The sequence below is a fragment of the Chionomys nivalis genome, chromosome 2 (assembly GCF_950005125.1).
Source record: "Chionomys nivalis chromosome 2, mChiNiv1.1, whole genome shotgun sequence".
Lineage (NCBI taxonomy): Eukaryota > Metazoa > Chordata > Mammalia > Rodentia > Cricetidae > Chionomys > Chionomys nivalis.
In genome coordinates, this window is record NC_080087.1 from 17607545 (window position 1) to 17631598 (window position 24054).

Genomic DNA, 24054 nt, shown 5'->3' on the forward strand with positions numbered 1-24054 from the left:
GCCCTGGCAATACTTAAGCATGCATGAGCAGCCCGTTTATAGTGGTTCTCCAGTTGTCCCTATCCTGGGTAGTCCTAATTGCTTGTATTATTGTCATACCCAAGGTTCTACAGTCTTCCTTTATGCTTCCAGAGTTTGGGGGGTCTTCCTCTCCGCCTTATCCTGTGCACTCCCCCAAGCAGTGCTATCTTCAGGCATCTGCCATCATTCATTCTCAACATGGCTAAAGTATCTTCGGCACCGTTGTCATATCCTGTAGTTTACTTCCTTCTATAGGTGGAGATGTTTCTTAATGTCATTGTTGCGCAGACTGTCTCTTCATGTGACACCTAGAAGTCTCCTGAGACATGCCATCTCAAACACATTCAGCCGTTGTTCTGAGGAGTGTTTCATTGTCCAGGTTTTGGAGTTGTAAAGAACACAGCTCAAGACAAGTGTCTCATATACTTGTAATATTGTTGTCGTTATGTCTCTTGCTGACCAAACCCTTTCTAGTGCCTGGAATGCAGCCCTCACTCTCCCTATTCACCTCTTGATGTCTGAAGTAGTTCCTTTTTTTGACCTGAGGTTTCCTCCCAGATAGACAAATTTGACTGTATACAAACATACACATAATTAAATCTAAAATCTTATTTTTAATTGCTCCTTATTTTTACCATGTGTTTATACAAGCATGGGAAAGTAAAAGAATGGCTTTGATAGTATGGCTCTTCTTCTTCTTCTCATAGAAATACTTAGTAGATACAAGATTTCCTGTCCAACAGCTCCAACTGAGGTACTCTGTTTTAAAGCATAGGACCTCCTCACTTGGGGTTTAGTGAGGCCTACAGATCCTAAAAAAAATTTCTATTGAAAATATCATACAGGGCTAGAGAGATTGCTCAGTGGTTAAGTGTGTGGACTGCTCTTGCACCATGTGGCAGAGTATAAATAAGGAATATGTGTTAACTTAAAATGTAAGAGTTAGTAATAAGCCTGAGCTATTGGCCAGCATTTGTAATTAAGTATTAAATATTTGTAATATTAAGCCTCCAAGTGACTGTTTGAGAGTGACTAAGGCACAGGAAACTCCACTTACATGACCCTGTGTGTATAACACCTTTAACCTGCATGCAAATACCTTTAAGATTAAATCTTCATCGGATACTTCGTCATGTTTCTTGTCTAGACTCAAGCAGTCACAAAGTTCACTCCGAAATTCCTTATGTCTCTGGAGAGTCTCTGAGCCTTGTTTCTTAGACTCCTCATTTTCCTTTAAACACTTTCTATCAGGAAAATAACAAATAAATCAAGATTTAACATTATAGCAGATAACATTCATCAAACCAACTCAGAACTAAAGCTCTCCATGGGGAATAACCACCACTTTCAATCTGTCAAAGTGTCCCAGTGCAACTGACGGGAAGCTAAGTGCTGCCAAGAAATGAGAAATACCGAAACAACTTCAGCACATCTACAGTCTGCAGAGATAACGATTGTCTCGGTGTCTGGACCTCGTAAGAGGAGGGGAAGAGTCTTTGCCTCCTGTTTGCAACTCATCTGCCGACAAGAAGGCAAGCAGTAGTCACACATGGACTCTCTGCCACGTGTGTGGTCACAATCCACAAACCGCAAACCTGAGGCCTCTGCTAGGGCCTCCAAGGGAGAATGGCACTGTATGGATGCTAAAAGACCGCGTTTCATTTTCTTTTTAGACATTATGGGGTGATCTATAATGTTCATCTTCAAGTATAGCTGATAGACATGTACACATACATACATACATGTATCTGAAGCAGGAGATACTCCACCTGTGGAAAAAAATATTCAAGCACCAACAAAAAAGCAATATTAACAGCCACACAGAGAGAATCTTTAGCATATTAGCAACATATGGAAATTGACAGGCCAAGGAAATGTCAGATACTTGGTGTCCGAAAGGTTTGTTGAAATAGCAATGTGCTCCCAATGCTTTAAATGCTCAGAGAGAGAGAAAGATCACCAAGAAACAGACATAATCTTAAGGCAAATTAGAATCATCTCAGTAATTTGATATCATTTTTCAGTATTCTAGACAATAATCATGATTATTGCTTTCTTTTTCCCACGTTAAGTGTTTACCGCAAAAATTTTGACTCTATTCAAAGATTAACAAAGCATGTAATTGCATATACTCAAAAGCATATCATATTTCCATTTAGGAAAGTGCATTAATAAATGACTAGTGTTGATCTATCTATAGTTTCTGCGTGCATGAAAAGCACAGTGCCTGCCGTGGCGCTGATAGATCTGCCTACGTGACCCCACACGTTACCCACAAGATTTCAACATCACAGCTCTGCTGCAAAGGCTCCGAAACTATGTTCATAGCTATTTGCTTCCCAACTGATCCAGCAAAGTTCCAAGAAGCTACCCTAAGGAAATAAACACATAACTGTAAAAATGTGAGTGTCTGCAGATGTCCTGTTCGGAAGCACAATTAGTAAAAACTCAGGGTCAGAAATTGGAGTTCAACCTGAAGATCCGGAAAGCAAAACAGCCTGCCTCTGGCTCTTACCTTGACCTCAGTCGAAATAGCGATCCTGCCTCCTGGAATCTCAGAAGGAGACTGCATCTGAGAGCTGTCTTCCCCCATCTTACATTCCTCTCTAGGGCTGGGATTAAAGATGTACACCACCATCTTTAAAGGCATACACTGCCCAGTTTCTATAGCAAGTAGTGTGGCCACTGGGATTAAAGATGTGTAACATTATGGCTACCAAGATTAAAAGTGTGTCTCATTGTGGCTACTGGGAATAAAGGTGTGTGTCCTTATGGCTACAGAGATTAAAAGTGTATGTTACCATATCTGGTCTGTAAGGCTGACCAGTGGGACTGTTTTCCTCTCAGATTTTCAGGCAGCCATTATTTATAAAATACAGTTAAAATGTCATCCACCGTTCAGATTGTTTAGTAGTAAACTTTTTACTGAAACTAAGTATTTATAGGAAAGAGCCAGGGAACCGGTTTTGAGTAAGCTAATCTTTTTAAGACTTGTTTATTTATTTTATGTGCGTGAGTGTTTGCCTACTTGTATGTATGTGTACAACATGTGTGCCTGCCTGGTAGCCAGGCCTGAAGAAGGCGCTGGATCTTCTATTACTGGAGCAGATGGTTGTGAGCCGCCAAACCTGCTCCCCTGAAAGAGCTGGAGGTGTTCTTCATTGCTGAGCCATCTCTTCAGCTCCCAATTAAGCTACTTTAGAAATGGAATATAAAAGGCCATTAAGGTGATAAACTAAATGACTTCTTAAAACATCAATAATGTTATTAGTCAGTAAAAGTACTATATTACATAGTGCAATTGGGGCAAAATCATCTGAAAGTCTATTCAAAATGTTAGTAAAATTTTCTATAAAAACAGGTTTTAAGTAATTTTAATTTCTTCTTGAGATTTTTTTTGTATTGAAAGGGTGGTTTTACAATAAGTATGACATTTATTTTATTCATTTTTCTAGTAGATAATTAATGAATATACCTATGTACTAAATCCTGGGTTCACAAAAAATCCTTAAAGAACTCCTGTAATCTAAGCTCTCAGGAGGAAAAGGAATGAACTCAACACCCAGGCTATTCAGGGAGACCCTGTCTTAAAATCAAGCAAACAAACAAAAAAGAAGTCTTGTTATAGGTGGAAGAGGACAGGGGCTAGAGGCACTGGTTCATTTTTTTAAGATGGAATACATGAAAATAGTATCAGCTACTTTATTAATAATGATGTTTAAAACTGATCATGGTATGCCATGAGTGTAACCCTAGCGTTCAGGGGACAGAGGCAGAACAATCTTAAGTTCAAGACTACATAGAACACCAAGTCCCCAAAACATAAGAACATAATCCCAACACTTGGGAAGTAAAGGTAGGCAGATCTCTGAGTTTGAGGCTAGCCTGGTCTACCATTCTAGAATAGCCAGGATTACACGGAAAGACTCTTGTCTTTAAAAAAATAAAATTATACATAGAATTTTAAAATATATTTTAGGAGCAAGCAGTTCTCAATTTCATTTTAATAGTGACCTCTTGGCTGAACCAAGAGTGAAACACCTGAGTTTTGTGAGTTCCTTGCATAAAATGCCAATCAAATCGAATGAAGACTGTCTAGAGCAGTCAGGCTTCCTTGCACTTTTTAGCTATCCACTAAATACACTCCTGTGGGCTCCCTGTCACTCTAGAGTTAAGCTCTGTTTAAAGAAACTCTTGCAGCTATTCATATGATAAGCGTTTGCAGTTCTTATTAAACGGGTTCAAACACGCATAAGACAAGCTGTGTTTGCTGAAATACTTGACGACATATGAACTCTAGCAAAGTTTCCAAGACTACAAAGATATTTGAGGTCTGATTTTTTTTTTTTCAATTTGAGTTTCAAGGAAAAACAATGCATAACATTCAAAGTCCACTCAAGACCTAGGCTGAGATCTAAAGCCAGTCTGGCCGCGAACAAGCGGGGAGTCATTTCTAACTTTCTTACTGTAGCTTTTCATCCAGTTCTAGGACTGTCTTCATGAGTTCCTGGTTCTCCTTCATCGTGGTGTGTGCGGACATCTCGGTTCTGAGTCTAGAAGTGGAGAGTGCTGCCGATTCCTCTTGGAGCTCCTGCACCCTGCCTCTCAGAGAGACGAGGAGAGACGATTTTCTGGCACTGTTTTCTTTGTAGTTCTCCATTTCAGCCTTCAGCTCTTGACAGCAAACTTCTTTGGAAAGCATCTTGGAGCGGAGCTCTCGAAGCTAAACGTAAAGAGAAAGTGGGGGAAGAGGGCAAAGGGGTTTAACAATGTGCCAGTGAACTGCCTACCAAAGGAGCCAAAATGGTAATTGAAATTTTCATCTTTTATTCATGACCAGTCCAATTTCATTTTCTCTTTCTTGAATTTGGATCTGTGTAACCAAATTGGAGATCACGACTGAATAAATTCCTGACTAATAGTGATGGTCTTCTCTTTTTCAAAAATCAGTTGAAGGCTGGTATGATAGCCTCATAGAAGAGTAATGGTGTGGAGTGTGAGAGACTTTGAATACCCAGCACACAGACCAAAAAAAAAACTGAGCAATGTCTTGAGCCAATTTCATGCTACTCAGGAAACATTTGTGGTCGATATTACAGAAAGCAATAAAATATTTCAGAGTGGGATCCCATTTTCTCTGTCAGCGTTGCTGCATGCAGTGCTGATTTACAATGACTCGGGGAACCTCTAAGTCACCCTGTGATTTCACGGCCCCAACTATTTTCTCAAGTAAATTCAGATGTCCGGGATACCACTGCACTTCTCCTGTTTGCCTTCTAGACCACAATTGTAGGTGGTAAAATAATAATAATAATAATAATAATAATAATAATAATAATATTCAGATTCCTGGGGGAAGTATAGCAACAAAGAGAAATTACACAAAGGGAACTTTTGGACCTCTGTGGGTTCTGAAGCATCAAAATGCTGGAAGGTGTTTGCATCCTACTGACGGAGAATGTCTGGTCTCTTGTGTGGGACCATCTTCACACACATGTGGTTCTTTGGAACTGGGAGTGTGCGTGCAAGCAGCTTCACACACATGGTACAAGTTCATCTCTCCTCTGGTCCCTGGCACCCTCAGTGACCCTGTTAGTTACGTCGTCACAGGCTGGACCCCCCCACCACCACTGCTCCCGGAGCAGAATGAGTCCAGAGAGGCTTTGAAACTCTGCTACACTAGCCATTCTTGGAATTTGCCCAGACGATCAGAGCTCTCACATGAAGAGAATTCAGAATTCCTTCTATGAGCTTTGAAGTACAAGCAATCCATGTTAAGGGAAGACATTCTGAAGCCGACTTCAAGTCCCCCAAGGCCCATGCAACTTTAACCCATCGTCCTCGGGTGTCCCCAGGTTATACAGACTTCACCGAAATCTAAAAGCCAGCATGGAGTCGGAGGTGCTAAGCACATGAGAAAGTAAGTCTAAACTTTGTCAATAGGCAGAATCCCTTGCTCACTATCCTGTTTCTAATCCTCAGCCACCTGTTTCAGTGTGTGAAAGGCTAAAAGGATGCCCTTCTGGGCGATGAGATGTGTGCAATGTCTCACCTCAGACTGAGCACATTCAAATTTGACCAAAGTCGCTGCAAGTTCGCTTTGAATGTTTTCAGCCATAGTCCGGTAGTGGTTCAGCTGTTCCCGGATGACTGGAAATTCCGTGGGTTGACTGGCAGTTTCCTGGTACAGGTTCCCCAAAAGACAAAGCATTAAAAGAAGTGTTAGACAGTCTGTCCTCTGAGGTTGCACAAAGACATCTCAGAGGGAAATTTTCTTTGTATTTCAAATGCATAGAAAATGCTACCAAGAATGTGCTGTGGCTAGTTCTTAAAGTTGAAAAGAAAGAGGCAGCCCAAGACATAATGATTCACACACTCCTGAGACCATGGTAGAGACATGAGGCATTTGGATGCCATGGCCAACACCTATAACCGTAGCACTCAAGAAGCTGAGACTGGAGGATTGAGAGTGTGAAGAGGCCAACCCGTACAACATAGAAAAACCCTATATCTTACAAGAAAAATAGATCTTATTATATGAGAAAAATAATGTGGCTGCTCAGGAGTAGATGACTGATGCTTTGGGTTGGATGGAGCTTCAATGAAAGAAAGAAAAGAGGGAGGGAGAGAGGAAGGGAGGGAGGGAGGGAAGGAAGGAAAGAAGGAAGGAAGGCAAAAAGAGGGGACGGTTAAAAAAAAACAAAACAGGCATGGTAGCACTTGGGGGTTGGAAGCAATAGGATCAGGACTTTAAGATTAACATTGACCACTTAGCAACTTCAAGGCCAGCATTGGCTACATGAGACCCTATCTCATAAAGCACAAAACAAAACAACAGAACAAGAAGAAGAGGAGAAGGAAGAAGGAAAAGAATGAAGAAGAAAATGAAGATGAAGATGAAGAAGAAGAAGAAGAAGAAGAAGAAGAAGAAGAAGAAGAAGAAGAAGAAGAAGAAGAAGAAGACCAAGCAAGAAAGAAAAAATTGGTGTTTGCTAGTTTAAAGTATTTTCCTAGCTAGGAAGATGGCTCATAGGAAGATAGCTCGGTGGATAAATCACTTGCCATGCAAATGTGAGGACTTGAGTTCAAATCCCTAGGACCCATATAAAAGCCAGGAATCTATCTGTGCCAGCAATTCTCCAGGGAGAGGCAGGGCAGAGACAGAGGAATCCCTGTAGCTCACAGGCCAGCCCCCGCCTGGAGTACACAGCACTGAACTACAAAGAGATCCTGTCTCAAACCAGGTGGAAGGTGAGGACCAGCATCCGAGGCTTTCCTCTGACCTCCACAGGAGAACCATGCTAAGAGACCCTGGCCGTGAATGAACACACAAATCATTCACACACATGCACAAAAAAATAAAATAATATTTTTAAGTTACCTTCTACTTAAACAATAGCTCACATCGGCCCCAAACAAAAAAAAGAGGCAGCAACGAGTTCTTAAAAGAGGCTCTTTCTAGCTGCTATAGCCTGTGGAGCAACCTTCACTGGTCTCTAAATATGAAGGGGATCGATCGGCTGCTTTCTGATCTCATGTCTTTGCCAAGGGATCACACAGCTCACACGTAAAAGGTTGCCGTCTTGCTCATGGTTTGTTTTGCCATTTTTCTCAATATCACCACCTCCCTCAGGTCACGAAAGTGACTTAAATGAATGCATGAGGTGAAGGGTGGGATGGTGGAGACTTCAGAAGTCGGGGTCCTTCCCGAAGGCAACAGTTCTTGGCTTCACTGACAGCTGCTGATGCAAAACTAAGGGTCCCTGCCTGGCCAAATCTTGCTTTTTGTTTTTGCTTATTTGTTTTAGATTTCACTTTATTTTATGTTTCTGGTTGTTTTGCCTGCATGCATACCTGTGCCCCACGTGTGTGTCTAATTCCTGAAGAGGCCAGAGAGGGTGCTGGAGCTATAGGTGGTTGTGAGCTGCCTTGTGGTAATCAAACCCAGGTCCTCTGGAAGTACAACAACTGAGCCATCTCTCCAGCCCCTCATTCCAATTTCGCAAGACAAGCCATGTATTTGACTTTTTAAAGGAAAGCTTTCCCAGTTTTTGCAGCTTGACAAGGGACTTTAATGTTTAAAAAAGAAAAACGTGAACCAAGTAAACACAGCTGAGCAGCAGATTCAGCAGGGCAGGTCCCAATCTGCCACCTCCAGTCCTTTCTGCTCTTCGTGTCTACGTATACATATATGGTTCCTTAGTTTGAATGTTGCTGTGGTTAATGATGCTACCTCAACAGGGTGGTGTGTGTGTGTTGTGTGATGTGGTGTGTGTGTGTGTATGTGTGTGTGTGTGTGTGTGTGTGCAGAAGAGGATATAAGATCCCCTGGAGCTAGAGCTATATAGAGTAGATAGTGGTGCGCCCCCCTGATGCAGGAATTAGGAACTGAACTGGGGTCCTCTAGAAGAGTAGTGTATGCCCTTAACCACTGAGCCATCTCTCCGGCCCTTTCACAGGAGGTAAAAATAACCAGAAAAAGGGCTGGAGAGATGGCTCAGCAGTTAAGAGCATTGCCTGCTCTTCCAAAGGTCCCGAGTTCAATTCCCAGCAACCCATGGTGGCTCACAACCATCTGTAATGAGGTCTGGTGCCCTCTTCTGGCCTGCAGGCATACACACAGACAGAACATTGTATACATAATAAATAAGTAAATATTTAAAAAAATATTTAAAAAAATAACCAGAAAAATAAACCCAGGGGATGTGTGTGAGGGAGTGTTTAGACTGGGTTGGTTGACAAGCTTAGCTGAAGATCACTTGATCTGCTTTCTACACAGGACACGATGACCATGAAATGACTGTAGGGAGCACGGACTGCCACAGGACACCATGACCATGGAATGACTGTAGGCAGCAAGGACTGCCATAGGACACGATGGCTATGGAATGACTGTAGGCAGCACGGACTGCCACAGGACACGATGACCATGGAATGACTGTAGGGAGCACGGATTGCCACAGGACACCATGACCATGGAATGACTGTAGGGAGCACGGATTGCCACAGGACACCATGACCATGGAATGACTGTAGGGAGCATGGACTGCCACAGGACACCATGACCATGGAATGACTGCAGAGAGCACGGGCTGTAGCAGAACCTAGATGAGAGCTGACGTGGGGTGGTAAACGGTACCATCCCATGAGCTGGGGGTCATAAACTTAATAAAAATGAGCAAGCATCACTCTAGGCTTCCTGACTGAGAGTGCAGAGTGACAGGTGCCCCACACACTTGCCACTCTGCCATCCTGGTCATGATGTACTGCACCCTCAACCTCTAAGCCAGAGTAAACTCTTCCTTCCTTCCATTGCTTACCACAGCCATGAGAAAAAATGACTAAAACAGACATATGTCTATACCCACCTCTGAATTCTCCAGGTCCTGTGGTCTTCGTGGAAGACATGTAAGGAAACCACTCATTTTTGAAGGAGCATGGAAGAGGTCATGGAAAGGAAAATTGCATGGAATACCCTCGTGCCTCAGAGGACATGTGAGTAAAACCACTAATGACTGCCAGAGACTACACAGTGGCCAACCGCCCACGCTTGACACATTCACGAGCACACGCACACAGACACACACACACATACAAGTCACTAAGCAGCCCTGAACGAACAACAAACATTGCCATGGCCTGGGTGTGGCAATCCACAAGATGTCAAAGAAAGCCTCCAGGACCCTTAGTGACAGCCAGTGTTTGGAGTCGCAACACAGTCAAGGTGGCTAAGTCCTCCTGGGGAGAGAGCAGAAGAGGTTGAGTGGAAGCTCTTAGTGCCAGGGTCACTCCTACCATCCTCATTCGGGATTCAGAAGGGCCCACTGACCCTCGCCACCACGGCTGCACTTCCCACATGAGGCCATGAGAGCCTGAACTGTCCTCAGGAGAGGTTTCAACCTTAGTGTACACAGCCCACCATTTAATAAAAGTTTTATTAGGAAAATAAGTTCCCCAATGGCTATGATCTCTTTCAACAACAAAGCACACATCACTTAGGTAGTGATGCAATTATTTCATAGTCTTATGTCTCCCAGTAAAAATGCAATGTGCCCACAGGATATAATATGAAGAGCCCTATGGAACAGTTCAGAAATAGCCCTTCATCTTAGCAGCTCCTGGCCTAAAGCAGGTCTGTATCAAAAGGATTAACACCTTCAGATGTTCATGGCTGGACAAGGATGTATTCTGGTTAAAGCAGGGCTCTGGGTAAGAAGCGCTCCATGTGGTGAGCTTACCAAACTTGTGCAAAGCCTTGTGTCAATCTCTTGCACTACCAAAGCAAACAAACACCCACATCTCAACTTTCCAGCTACTTCCCCTTGAAAACCATTTATGCATGTATGCAGAGACATGCATAAAGATAATTATTACTATTCTGTGATTTCTAATAACAGCAAAAGGGAAGAGGCTATTAGAGCAATGTGAACTCCTGTTCACGTGACTCCTGTTCACGTGACAGTTATCAAACAAAGGTCTCCTGAGCTGCAGAACCTCACAACACAGCAAATAGGAGACAGATCTACATCAGAGCATTATATTGTTTCCAAGAGACATCACTGAACAAAGCCAACAACGTATAGAGCTACAATCTGATGTGGTGTTCATAAACCAAAAGAAAAAGGAAAAAATACCACCATGTGTGTCTCCTATAGGTACACCTGAACAAATCAAGGTGAGCGGAGCAGCAAAACACACATGCCTGATGGCAATAATGACCTCCAGCAGGGGAACCAGTGTTGAACATGGAGTAACAGTGCAACGGCTTAGTTTTATATCATTTGTATAACTAAATATAAGTTTTAAAATGCTGGCAAGAAATACGGTGGTTCTTTCGTTTTCCCATATTTTCCAGGTCCTTCGCAAGGACTGTACATTACTTTCCTCAGCAGAATTCACGTCCTCTGTGTAAGTTTTTTCCTTTTGATTGAAAATCTATTTTTCTCACATGCTATAACCTGATTACAGTTCTCTTCCCTCTCTCTACTCCTCCCACTCCTCTGCAACTCCCCTCCTGCCTGGATCCATTCCCTCTCTGTCTCCTCCTGGAAAACAAACCGGCTTCTAAAGGATAGTAATAAAATATAGCAAAATTAAACATAATAAGATAAAAAAAACTAACACATTGGCATTGCACAAGACAAACAGAAGGAAAGGAGTGCAAAAGACGGCACAAGAATCGAAGACCCACTAGTTCACACACTCAGGAATCCCATAAAAAACATCACTAAACCGGAAGTCATAATATCTACCCAAAGGACCTGGTGCAGACCTGTGTATGCCCGGTGCATGCTGCTTCTGTCTTTGGGAGTTCAAATGAACTTCGATCACATTGATTTAGAGGACCTTGTTTTCACCTCATCCTCCATCCCCTATTGAGGTTTTTTAAAAAGGGACAAGCATAGCTAAAATAGACTATGCCTGCTGTTTATCTATGAAGACCACAATGCCCAAGAGGAGACTGTGGTAGCACAGACTGGAACACAGGTGGAAGTTGATATTCCAGGAGGGTTTTTTTTTTTTTTTAAATCAAGTCCTCCTGTAGCTTTTTTTAAATCCCTCAACTTTAACTGTAAGTATTAAACAATCTTCACTTCATTTTTTTTCACTCTATCCACACTGGCAAAATTAAGGCCTCATCCATCTGTCCTCCCACGTGGACAATTGAAGCCATTAGGTACCCAGCTAGCCCATGAAGCAATTTTATATTAATTTTAGAGAGCCAACTACATATGATTGGATTCTGCTACTGATACTATTATAATAATGAATGAAATTGCCTTTCAGTGGCTTGTAGTCTTTTCAGAATAAAGGAGAGTTTCGAAGTTCAGGGCCAGAAAGCAAAGAGAAGCTCACTCATAATTTAATAAACAATGTGCCCAGTTATCTGACCTGGGGACAGTGTCTCAAGCCAGTCTTGCTACTACAGTGCCTAGCTGTCTTATTATCCCATGGACAAAAATAAAAAGGAGGAGGAGGAGGAAGCGGAGGAGGAGGAGGGGGAGGAGGAAGAGGGGGAGGAGGAGGAGGAGGGGGAGGAGGAGGAAGAGGGGGAGGAGGAGGAGGGGGAGGAGGAAGAGGGGGAGGAGGAGGAGGAGGGGGAGGAGGAAGAGTGGGAGGAGGAAGAGGGGGATGAGGAGGAGGAGGGGGAGGAGGAGGAGGGGGAGGAGGAGGAGGGGGAGGAGGAGGAGGGGGAGGAAAAGAAAGAGAAGGAAGAAAACCACTGCCAGTATGGGACACACAAAAGCTCTTAAGTTCATTCTGTTCTCATGGGTGGGTCTCAAAGCCATTCTCCCTCTGCTCCGGCATCCATAATGTTCAACTGAATTACCACACTCTTCCATTATTGAATATATATTATATAATATATATATCCTAATTCAATATAGCCATTGCAAAGAATACGCTATTCTAGAGCTCTTTACAATGGCCCTACTACTAGGGCTGTCCCTAAGTCACTACTTAAAACTGAGCAAAGTAGCCGGGCGGTGGAGGCGCACACCTTTAATCCCAGCATTCGGGAGGCAGAGGCAGGTGGATCTCTGTGAGTTCGAGACCAGCCTGGTCTACAAGAGCTAGTTCCAGGACATGTTCCAAAGCCACAGAGAAACCCTGTCTTGAAAAAAGAAACAAAAAAAAAATTTAAAAACTGAGGAAAGTAGGGATCCAAAAGAAAATTATATTGACAGGTTTAAAAAAAAAAAAAAACAACCCAATAGTACGAAGATGGAGGGGGGAAGGAAGGAGGAAGAGGGGAACAAGGAAGAGAGAGAAGAAAAAACACAATTTATAACAATGGTTGCTTTCATGTGCCATATACGTTCAATGTATACTTTGTGAATTGGTGTATAAAAGGTGGTAGTCACTTTGGCGTATACTCTGCCCCATAGTCTGTCCAGTTCTATGTGAGGCTTATGGTTCATAATACTTATTACAACAGGAAATAGCAAGCTTTTGTCTATCCATAAGATGAGAACTTAGAAAGCAGTTAAAAGAACCAAACTAACCCTGACAACAATCTATAAACATTTATCCTTAGACCCACAATGTCTTTATCTCATCAAGGAAGCTTCTCCTTGCAACAGATGGAGACCACTACAGAAAGCCACAACCAATCAAAATGCAGAGCTGTTGCCGGGCGGTGGTGGCGCACGCCTTTAATCCCAGCACTCGGGAGGCAGAGGCAGGCGGATCTCTGTGAGTTCGAGACCAGCCTGGTCTACAAGAGCTAGTTCCAGGACAGGCTCCAAAACCACAGAGAAACCCTGTCTCAAAAAACCAAAAAAAACAAACAAACAAAAAAAAAAAAAAACAAAATGCAGAGCTGTAGAGCCCAGTCCCAAAGGCTACATCTACAATTCAGTCCTGTACCTAAAGCTCAGGGAACATGCAGAAGACGGGGCAGAAAGAGCATTAAGAACCTGAAGAGCAAGGACTGTGCTGTGAGATTATGTCTCCTAGCAACCAGAAGCTCCTCCTTAGAGTCTCACCAACATGACTGCCCAAAGGCTAGCTGAATGGAGGACACCAGTGAACACACCAAACTGCCTGGGAAGAGACCATGATGCCTCAGCCTAACACAAAATTTTTAAAAGGGGGGAAAAAAAGAACCAAACTAAATCTATGTGATGACCATAAGGAGATCTCACAAGCATAGTTCTGTAAATAAAGCGACTTAGAGAACAAAGCTAGTAGTATCACACCATTCATGTCTTTAAGGTGTATTTGTTTTTACTTTATGGATGGGTGTTTTGCCTGAATGCATGTCTCTGCACCACATGTGGCCCCTGGAGGTCAGAGGGGAATGCTGGCTCCCCTGGAACTGAGGTTGCAAAGGTTATGAGCTACCACGGTGGTGCTGGCAATCCAACTCAGGATCTCTGGAAGGGTAGACAGTACCCTAACAGCTGAACCATCTGCCCAAATCCACTGTTTAGTTTTAAGAGTACATGCTAAACAAAATAATAACTTCTCTAGGTACAAATGTGCATGCAAAGTACTCTGAGTGGTCTGAAAGACACCCACCAGGAAAAAAAAATCTGTGTATTCATTACTGCTGAAGAGGCTCAAGAGTAGAAATGAGGGGCTGGAGAGATGGCTCAGAGGTTAAGAGCATTGCCTGCTCTTCCAAAGGTCCTGAGTTCAATTCCCAGCAACCACATGGTGGCTCACAACCATCTGTAATGGGATCTGGTGCCCTCTTCCGGCCTGCAGGCATACACACAGACAAAATATTGTATACATAATAAGTAAATAAATAAATATTTTAAAAAAAAAGAGAGTAGAAATGATTCTCAAAGGGAGCAGTAGCAACTTTGGCAATGTCCACAGTCCCTAAAGGAAAGCAATTAACTTCTGTCTCTTGTCTGCCAAAGATGCCCATAAACTGCAAGATGCCCATAAACACGTACACTTTGTATACAGATTTAACTATTTTTATAGTGATGGACTTCCATACTGAAAATCTTAAGAGATAACTGAAAGCCTGCTGAGGAGTTTAGAGACTGCAGAAGTTACATGCTTCATGATCTCTGCTTGTTTAGGGCTTTAGGTCTTGTTCCTCCTGTGTGTATGTATGTGTATGCATGTGCATGCTTGCTTTTGTATATACAGGTACACATGTTTATATGCATGCATGCGTGTGTGTGTATGTATTTACATATATGTGTAGGTGCTTGTGGAGACCAAGGGTCTATGTCATGTGTCTTTCATAATCATTCGCCACCATGCATTTTGAGACAGGGTCTTTCACTGAACCAGAAGCTCCCTGATCTGGCTGGCTGGCTAGGCAGTGTCCTCCAGAGTTTCTGTCCCTGCTTCCCCAGCAGTGAGGTTACAGACACAAACTGGCCAGCGGTGGTGGCTCACGCCTTTAATCCCAGCACTCTGGAGGCAGAGGCAGGCGGATCTCTGTGAGTTCGAGACCAGCCTGGTCTACATTCAGGAAATATGGGACACAATAAAAAGACCAAACCCAAGAATAATAGGGATACAAGAAGGAGAAGAATCACAACTCAAAGGTCCAGAAAATATTTTTAACAAAATTATAGAAGAAAACTTTCCCAACATAAAGAAAGATATTCCTTTGAATATTCAAGAAGCATACAGAACACCAAACAGACTGGATCAAAGAAAAACATCCCCTCACCATATTATAATCAAAACACAAAATATACAGATTAAAGAAAGAATATTAAGAGCTGCAAAGGAAAAAGGGCAAGTTACTTTTAAAGGTAAACCGATCAGACTTACACCTGACTTCTCTATGGAAACCATGAAAGCCAGAAGGTCCTGGATAGATGTACTGCAGAAACTAAGAGACCATGGATGCAAACCCAAACTACTATACCCAGCCAAGCTATCGTTCACTATCAATGGAGAAAACAAGACATTCCAGGATAAGAACAAATTTAAACAATACGTAGCCACAAATCCAGCCCTACAGAAAGTAATAGAAGGAAAATCACAACACAAGTAACAAAAATTTAAATGATTTCTGCAAAGAAACAAGATTCACAATAAATTGTTTAAAATGATATTTTTATAGTTTATTCCAGAATAAGTCCAATTCAAAGTGGATCTCAAACCCTTTCTACTGCTATACGTAGCAGCTGTCCTCACGTAGCATGAGAGTAACAAGTGTCCTGACCACGCTCTTTGGGACCAAGGTGATAGACTTCAGTTTAGGAAGGAACCATGTGCTTCTGAAAGGTGGGCCTACCTTAAACTAAAACTACCTCACTTCTCCTATTCTCCCTACAGACTCCAGGGAGAAGAGTAAAGGCAGCTGTGGAGTCAAAGAAGGCAGCAGAGGCTAGTCTCCTTAGTTTTCATTGTCCACTAATGTAGAATCATCTGCAAAGAGGGCATGCCCAGAACAGGTAGCCTACGGCCATGTCTGTGAGGAACTGTCTTCACTGTTAATAGATGGAAGAAGGCCCAGCCCACTGGGGGGCGTGGTTCAGAGTGGTATAAGAAAACTGAGTAAACTGGGCATATTAATCCCAGCACTCAGAAGACAAAGCTAGGTGGGTCTCTGTGAGTTTGAGGACAGCCTGGTCTACACAGTGAGTTCAGGCCAGTTGTGAGGGAGGTATGCTATCACCCAAGATATAGCCCCAGCCCCTAGTTTCCAAGATTCAAGTCATTTGGTGTGTGCACTTCACCACCTGACCCAGGTTCCTATTTAGATAATGTGGTTGTTTGAATGCAATTGGCTCCCATACCCTCATAGGAAGTGGCACTATTAGGAGGTGTGACTTTGTTGGAGTGGATGTGACCTTGCTGGAGGAAGTGTGTCACTATGGGGTGGGTTTTGAAGTCTCCTGTGCTCAAGCTACTTCCAGTCCTCTTCCGGTTGCCTGCTGATTAAGCTGTTGACTCTCAGCTCCTTCTCCAGCACCACACCTGCCTGCCTGCATGCCACCATGTTTCCTATCATGATGATAATGAACTAAAACCTCTAAAACTGTAAGCCAGTCCCAATTAAACATTTTCCTTTATAAGAGTTGCTGTCACCATGGCATCTGTTCCCAGCAGTAGAGACCCAATGACAGATAGCAAGGTGTGTTCTGTTAGGCAAGTATGGAAGCCTGCATGGATTAGTATCAATTCTCAGACACCTGAGTTGAAGCAGTTCAACACCAGGACTGGAGTGGCTCTGCCAAAACCTTATCCAGAAATAAGCAAAGATTGACACAGTAGGAAGAATTCCTGTACTCCCTTCCTTCCATCTCCCTTTGTGCTGATCTTGCTGGGAAGCCCTGATCACTTCCTTGGTGTCTTTTTTCTTTCCTTGTTGCTATAATGATAAAATTCCCTGACAAAAGCAACTTTTAAAAAGAAGGGCAGGACAGAGTGATATTCAGCAGTCAGGTTGTTGCTATTCTTGCAGAGGTCCCTGGTTGGGCTCTAATCACCCTCATGTCAGCCCTTGACCATCTGTTACTCCAGCTACAGGGAATCTGACACTTTCCTCTGGAGACCCCAGGTATGCATGTGGTGCGCATACATGCATACGGGCAAACACTTGTGCACATAAAGTATAAATAAATGAAGAAGAAAAAGAAGAAGAGGAGGAAGAGGAAGAAGATGATGAAGAAGAAGGTTTATTTTAACTCACTGTTCCAAGTACAGTCATGGGTAGGGATGGGGGTAAGGCAGCGGGAACTTGAAGCTGCTGTTCACACTGCATCCATAGGAAGAAGACGGGATGAATGCATGCTTACATACTTGCTCAACTTACATTTCCCATTTCATATTTTCTACGATCTCCTGGCCAGGGAATGATCCTACCTACAATTAAAATGATTCTTCTCACATCAGTTAATCACAATAATCCCCCACAGGCTTGTCCAGAGGCCAACCTAACTAGATAACTCCCACAGGTATTCCTGGGGACCTGTTCCCTAGGTGATTCTAGATCCTGGCAAGGTGGACATTAACACGAACATCCTACAAAACCCTCCCAGGTAAACGAGGTAAGGAATAATCTCCCCAAGCTATACACAGCACATCTCATTTGACCAGAATCCACACTTCCCTCATTTCCGCTCTAGCACGCAATGTCTAGCCCAGCCTTAGTCCACTGTGGAGGGGGGTGGTGGAGAAGAGCAACTCACGGCATGGCAGCTAGGAAGTGGAACAATAAAGAATGCCTACGCTAGCAAGCTTTCTCTCTGTTCATGTTTACTCTATAAAGCCCGCCCCACACCTCTAGGATGGTGCCGCAGTCATTCAAGACGGGTTTTCTCCCCCTTAGTTGGTCCTCCGTGAAAGACCTGCCAACTGTGCTTTAGTGATACAGAGGCGTCTCAGAGTCCAATCAAGATGATATTCAGGATAAATCATCACAAGTTCAAGTCCACCCTTGTCAAACAGACGCCAAAAATGCATCTGTCTGTGCCATAAAATTCTCCTCCAGGACCCACAAAATGTTTATGCCCATCTTCTACTGGAAAATGCATTTAGCCCATCTCCAAGGGTCCCCACAATCCTAGCAGTTCTAACCACCTACATAATACTCCATCATAAAGATGTATTTTAATTTATTCTTAGGAATGATTACTGAAAAAGAAATGGCTAGCCGGGCGGTGGTGGCGCACGCCTTTAATCCCAGCACTCGGGAGGCAGAGGCAGGCGGATCTCTGTGAGTTCGAGACCAGCCTGGTCTACAAGAGCTAGTTCCAGGACAGGCTCCAAAACCACAGAGAAACCCTGTCTCGAAAAACCAAAAAAAAAAAAAAAAAAAAAAAAAAAAAAAAAAGAAATGGCTGTGGGGGTCCCCTTTCCCTCTGGGCCCTTGGCCACCAGGTTGAGAAGGGAAAGAGGCAGATGGTGACAGACAGCTTTGGCAGCCTGTGAGCACAAATTGAGATAGTCCTCAATTTTATTGTAGAGTGTAGAAATATATTGGGGAACCAGTGACAGACCCTGATTTGTATTGAGTAGCACGCTCTTATCACAAGGTTCAGTATGTGGCAGTAGGGTTCTATGGAGTCCCTAGCACAGGTCTTCTCAGCAGGGATCTGTGCCGAGGGTCAAGCTAAAGATGAGTCAGGTGTCTGGTTTAGAGACAGCTTTCAGATAAGGTCAGTCCTCCAGGCCCAGGTGCATTCTCCAAATAAAGGCAGAGAGAGAGCAGGAAGCTCTGCTGGAGGGAGGGAGCTCCATTTCGCAGAGCTTACTGTGATAAGCTGCCACACCACAAGGAGACAGCAACCTCTACCAGTCCGCCTCTTCCAACATGGCTGTGTTAAAACTAATAAACATTTTAAGGATTTGAGTGCCTGTCTCACATAAAAGCGACACTGACTTACACTTCACCAATAAACTGAGATTCATCATATGAAGGGTCACTACATATTTTTTTTTAATTCTCTCATAAAGTACATCCGGACTGAAGTTTTCCTTCCCTCCCCTCCCGCAAGTCTCTCCACTCCATCTTACCTCTACCCCTCTCCCCATCCACCCCTCCTCTGTCTCCCCTCAAAAAAAGAGCTGGCCTCTCAGGGACATCAACCAAACACGGCAAGCATAACAAAGCTATAATAAGACCAAGCACATACCATCACATCAAGGCGGGACGAGGCAACCCAGTAGAGGGAAGAGAGTTCCACAAGGAGGCAAGAGAGTCAGAGAGAGCTCCTGCTTCCAGGGTTAGGAATCCCAAAAGAACACCAAACTACTCAGCCATAACACACATGCAGAGGACCTAGGTCAGACCCCTACGGGCTCTCTGATGTCTATGGGCCCCCATGAGTCCCAGGCAGTTGATTCTGTGGGGTGTGTTCTCGTGGTGTCCCTAATGCAGGGTCACTATTCAATCAGCAGCTTTTTATAATTTCTGCAGCCCTTCCAAAATATCATTTTTCAGGGCTAGGGGAAGATCTCAGTGGGTAAAATTGCAGCTACGCTAACACATGGAACTGAGTTCAACCCTGCAGAACCCACACAAAGCTGAGTCCAGGGGCAAGTGTCTGTAGTTCCTGCATTCCTGCAGGAAAATGGGAGGCAGGGAAAGGAACCCCACAGCCAGCTAGCTTGGCTCACACAACTATAAAACAACAGAGAGGCTGACTTTGTCTCAAAGTGTAAAGGGAATGGCAACACCCAAGACTGTCCTCTGACCTCTACACAGATTCTGTGACGTCAGCACATCTACACACGCACATGCACACAAGCATCGTACACACACATGTTGAAAAGATGTCTGTATTCAAGTCTTTGTCCCTTGAAGAAACAACACTCAGTGATCCTTTCTCAAGGACTGGGAACATATAAACACAAACCATCACTATATGAACTTGGCCACATCCAGCCCTTACAGTAAAGTCACAAGACTTGAGCAGCTTGGTCTTGCCCAAGGGCCCAGAGGGAGTACACTGCAGAGCCTGTCTCCAACCCCACTGCTCATCTTAAACCCATGACTTTACCCTGGGTTCTACGAGTAATTTCGTTTGTATCTTGCCAGTACTATGTTTATATAAAGCAAACTACTGTACATATCTGGTATATCACCAAAATACACAAAAATATAAATTAAGATAGTATTTTTAAAATATGTTTTCTTCTTGAGTCTTCTCTAAGTCATCTGCTGTATGCTTCTGTACGCAGATTCCCTTCAGAGGATCCAATCCTGACCCACACTACTTTTGTCTACACTATCTCCTGAATTCTCAGAGGAAGTACGGTTAGTCTGTATAGCTACCAAGAGTTAAATACTGAAGCCAAGCCAGTACTAAGCATAAATCAATGCAGCATTATTTAATCCCGGAGTGACCTTGTGATGCTGATGGTGCTAGCCACATTGTGTGCAAAGGAAGCAGGGCCCTAAGAGGACAAGGAGTCCACTCCTTCCTCCCTCAATCCCAACTCCTCCACGTCCATTCTGCTCCTAAGAGGACGAGGAGTCCACTCCTTCCTCCCTCAATCCCAACTCCTCCACGTCCATTCTGCTCCTAAGAGGACAAGGAGTCCACTCCTTCCCTCCCTCAATCCCAACTCCTCCACGTCCATTCTGCTCCTAAGAGGACAAGGAGTCCACTCCTTCCTCCCTCAATCCCAACTCCTCCACGTCCATTCTGCTCCTAAGAGGACAAGGAGTCCACTCCTTCCTCCCTCAATCCCAACTCCTCCACGTCCATTCTGCTCCTAAGAGGACAAGGAGTCCACTCCTTCCCTCCCTCAATCCCAACTCCTCCACGCCCATTCTGCTCCAGCCACCATGGCCTGTCAGCCATGAAATCAGCTTCCTCTGACCCTTCTGTGTAAATTAAGTTCTCATGTCATCCCTCACGTGGTACCAACTTTTATCCTCTATGTCGTGACCAAGGTGGCTATCATTTATCGGAATGGACTATTTATACAACATCCATTTCCCCTGAGAGACTAAGGCAAGAGAATGTTGGTTTTGCTCACTGCCGTTTTTCCAGTTACTAGCCATCAGCAAATGGGTGTGGGATGAATGAATGAATGACCCTTCCAAGTGCAAACAAAGATTGCTTGACTCCAAAGCCCATATTCTTAATTGTTATATTACTATCCTGTGTCAGTCTGGTCAAAAGTTAAAAATAATCTCCCCATAAATTGAATTTTGACCTAACCCCTATTGCTGTGTGATAGTCTATTGTAATAACAGCTTGCATCTTACATGTAATGTTGAGGACAAGGAATTCATCTAACTTTAATTCATAAATCTCTTTCCAGGTACTGTTTAAAGATGAATTCTTTTCTTCTGCACGTTCAGAAATGTACATTTTTAATCTGGTCAACTTAGTGTATATTTTGTTAAAATATACACTTCTAGAAAGCTAAGGAAAATTCAGTCAATATTCATGAGATCATTTCTCAAACTGGACTTAAAGAAGTCACAGGAAAATTAAGTGACTCCAGGACCTAGTGGGGTATTTGCATTTAAACTGGATCTCTCTCCATAGGAGGCATTAGGTGCCTCTGGTGGGACTGATAATGACCACATATTGGGGACACTCCCACTTCAGTGCATAGAGACAGGAGAAAGCCCTGTTGACAACCAGCTAGGTGGAAACTCTCCTGTGGCTTTCTATTTTCCTCCCCCACCAAAAAAAGAAAGAAAGAAAGAAAGAAAGAAAGAAAGAAAGAAAGAAAGAAAGAAAGAAAGAAAGGCAGGCAGGCAGACAGACAGACAGACAGAAAGAAAGAAAGAAAGAAAGAAAGAAAGAAAGAAAGAAAGAAAGAAAGAAAGAAAGAAAGAAAGAACCTAAAGGAATGAGGAAGAAAAGACTCCAAGGGCCACAGAATGGATGTGTGGACCAGGTTGCTGGCTGAATCCTTGGAAGCCCAGGCAGAGCCAAGAACTCAAACAAGGGCCGGGCGTGGTGGCGCACGCCTTTAATCCCAGCACTCGGGAGGCAGAGGCAGGCGGATCTCTGTGAGTTCGAGACCAGCCTGGTCTACAGAGCTAGTTTCAGGACAGGCTCCAAAGCCACAGAGAAACCCTGTCTCGAAAAACCAAAACCAAAAAAAAAAAAAAAAAAAAAAGAACTCAAACAACACTGATGCCCATTAGGGCCAAGAGAAAAGAGTTGGAGTCACTGAGTCATGAAGAGGGTCCCCTAATCCTCAGCCCCACGCCAACATATTCATGATAATCTCGCCATCACCATCATGGAGACAGAGGAAACCAAGCGGTGGGTTTCCTTGTTCAGGGAAGGATGCATATTTCCACTCCGATAATGTCTCCTGATAATGAATGGAGTTGTGAGTGAAAGTTTCATTCTCCCCTCCTAAGTGACATCATCCCTAAAGTGTCTGCTCACTGTACTCATCCATTCTCTTTGTCAGCCCTTGCCATGGACTTACCCATCATCTCCTGGACACCTAAGAGAACTCAGGTGCACAAAAAGGGTCAGAGCAGCCCTTGCATGCAGTTCTGCAAGGGAGAGCCCCAAGAATCCATTCCTCTAAGAAACCGACTTCTCCAAGACCCGATTTCATGTTTCATGGTCAAAGGCTACAAAAAGCCCTCCTATGAGAAACAATTCCTCAGTTAAAGATACTGTCCATAATGTCACCGAAGGCCTTTCTGCCCTGAACCGGATCTGCTGGGTATAAGACCCAAGTCCATGAGTGAAGATTCTAACTTCAGCAAAGGCCGTCTGTCAGTCAGCTCAGTCTTATTATAACAGAACACCAGAGCCTGGACAAACATTTCTTGTTCACAGTTCAGAAAGCTGGGAAGCCTGACACCAAGGTTTTCTCAGTGAGAACTCTTTGCATAGCTCTTAAGACCCCCTACCCCGTGTTCTCACATGACAAAGACAGAACTCAGCTATCTCAGGCTTCTCGTTACCCGCACCCCACACTCTAGTCTATGAAAGCCCCACATCATTGAGTTTGCTTCACCGTGATTATTCCCCGGATCCTTACACGAATTGGTGCATTGGCACTCGCCATGCTTGCCATGGCCCTTGGGTATACGTCACTTGTTACTAATTATTCATTACTTCACTAAACTATAAACTCCATTGCCAGAAACAGTACTTTCTCCTCTGTAACTTCATTTGCTGACTGGCATGTATTGTGAGGTTTTGTTGTAATTTTCTGGTTTTGGTTTTGCTTTTTTTTACTTCATTATGAAGAAAACTTGCAAGAATAACCCAACGGACTCAAGAATATTTTAGACTCGGTCAACAATTATGAGAACATTTGGTTGTGTTTGATTTACTCTTCCTGTGTGAATTGTTTTCTGATTGCTGAATCACTTTTGAACAATTTGCACACACGTTGGTCCATTACCCCCAAGTCCTTCGACATATCTCCCTAAAACAAGAACATTCCTCTTCGTGTAATTGACAAATTCAAGACATTTAACAAGGCTGCAGAATTATTCACCAATTTCCCAGTAATGTTCCCTCAGAGCAACCGTGAATGCATCACATATGGTTGCCAAGTAGCTGTTTCACAGACTGTCTTTGTCTGTCTTATCATCAGTAATGGGGTAAAATGCCGTGGACGCAGACTGTCTTTGTCTGTCTTACCATCAGTAATGGGGTAAACTGCTGTGGACGCAGACTGTCTTTGTCTGTCTTATCATCAGTAATGGGGTAAACTGCCATGGACTACTCACTCAAGTGCTACACTGAGAAAAACATAACACCTCATGGACCTGTCAGTCACGGAGAGACATCGCACATCCACAAGCTGAGAAACACCAGTTAACAGCCACTCTTGCTTTCGTTGTTGTTAACCATTGGCATTGACACTGAGGTTACTTTCGGTTACCTTCAATATGTTGACCTTCCTATGCCAGAAGAAACTTCTGAAAACAATCTGTTGTTTGTTTTTATTTGCAGGATTTGTGTGTGTATGTGTTTTGTGGTTGTTGCTGTTTTTTAAAGACGGAGTCTCGCCAAGAAAACTAAGCCGGCCTCCAATCATAGTAATCCTCCTGCCTCAACCTCCCAAATTCTTGGATTTCTGGCTGGAAATTCAGAATGTCTGGCTCAAACCACCCTTGAATAAATATATCTATTTTTTTCCCATCAACAGTCC

At 43.5% G+C, this 24054-nt stretch overlaps 1 protein-coding gene across 1 annotated transcript in view; it reads right to left on the minus strand.

Moving 5' to 3' along the window:
- Positions 1–23618, minus strand: part of Ccdc170 (coiled-coil domain containing 170) — a 73442-nt gene extending 49824 nt beyond the window's left edge. The window contains exons 1-4 of the mRNA XM_057754114.1: positions 23541–23618; positions 6074–6202; positions 4488–4744; positions 1121–1265 (exon numbers count right to left, since the gene is read on the minus strand). Coding sequence (XP_057610097.1) covers positions 1121–1265; positions 4488–4744; positions 6074–6202; positions 23541–23618 — 609 coding nt within the window. The remainder of the gene's footprint in view (positions 1–1120; positions 1266–4487; positions 4745–6073; positions 6203–23540) is intronic.
- Between the last annotated feature and the right edge of the window lie 436 nt (positions 23619–24054).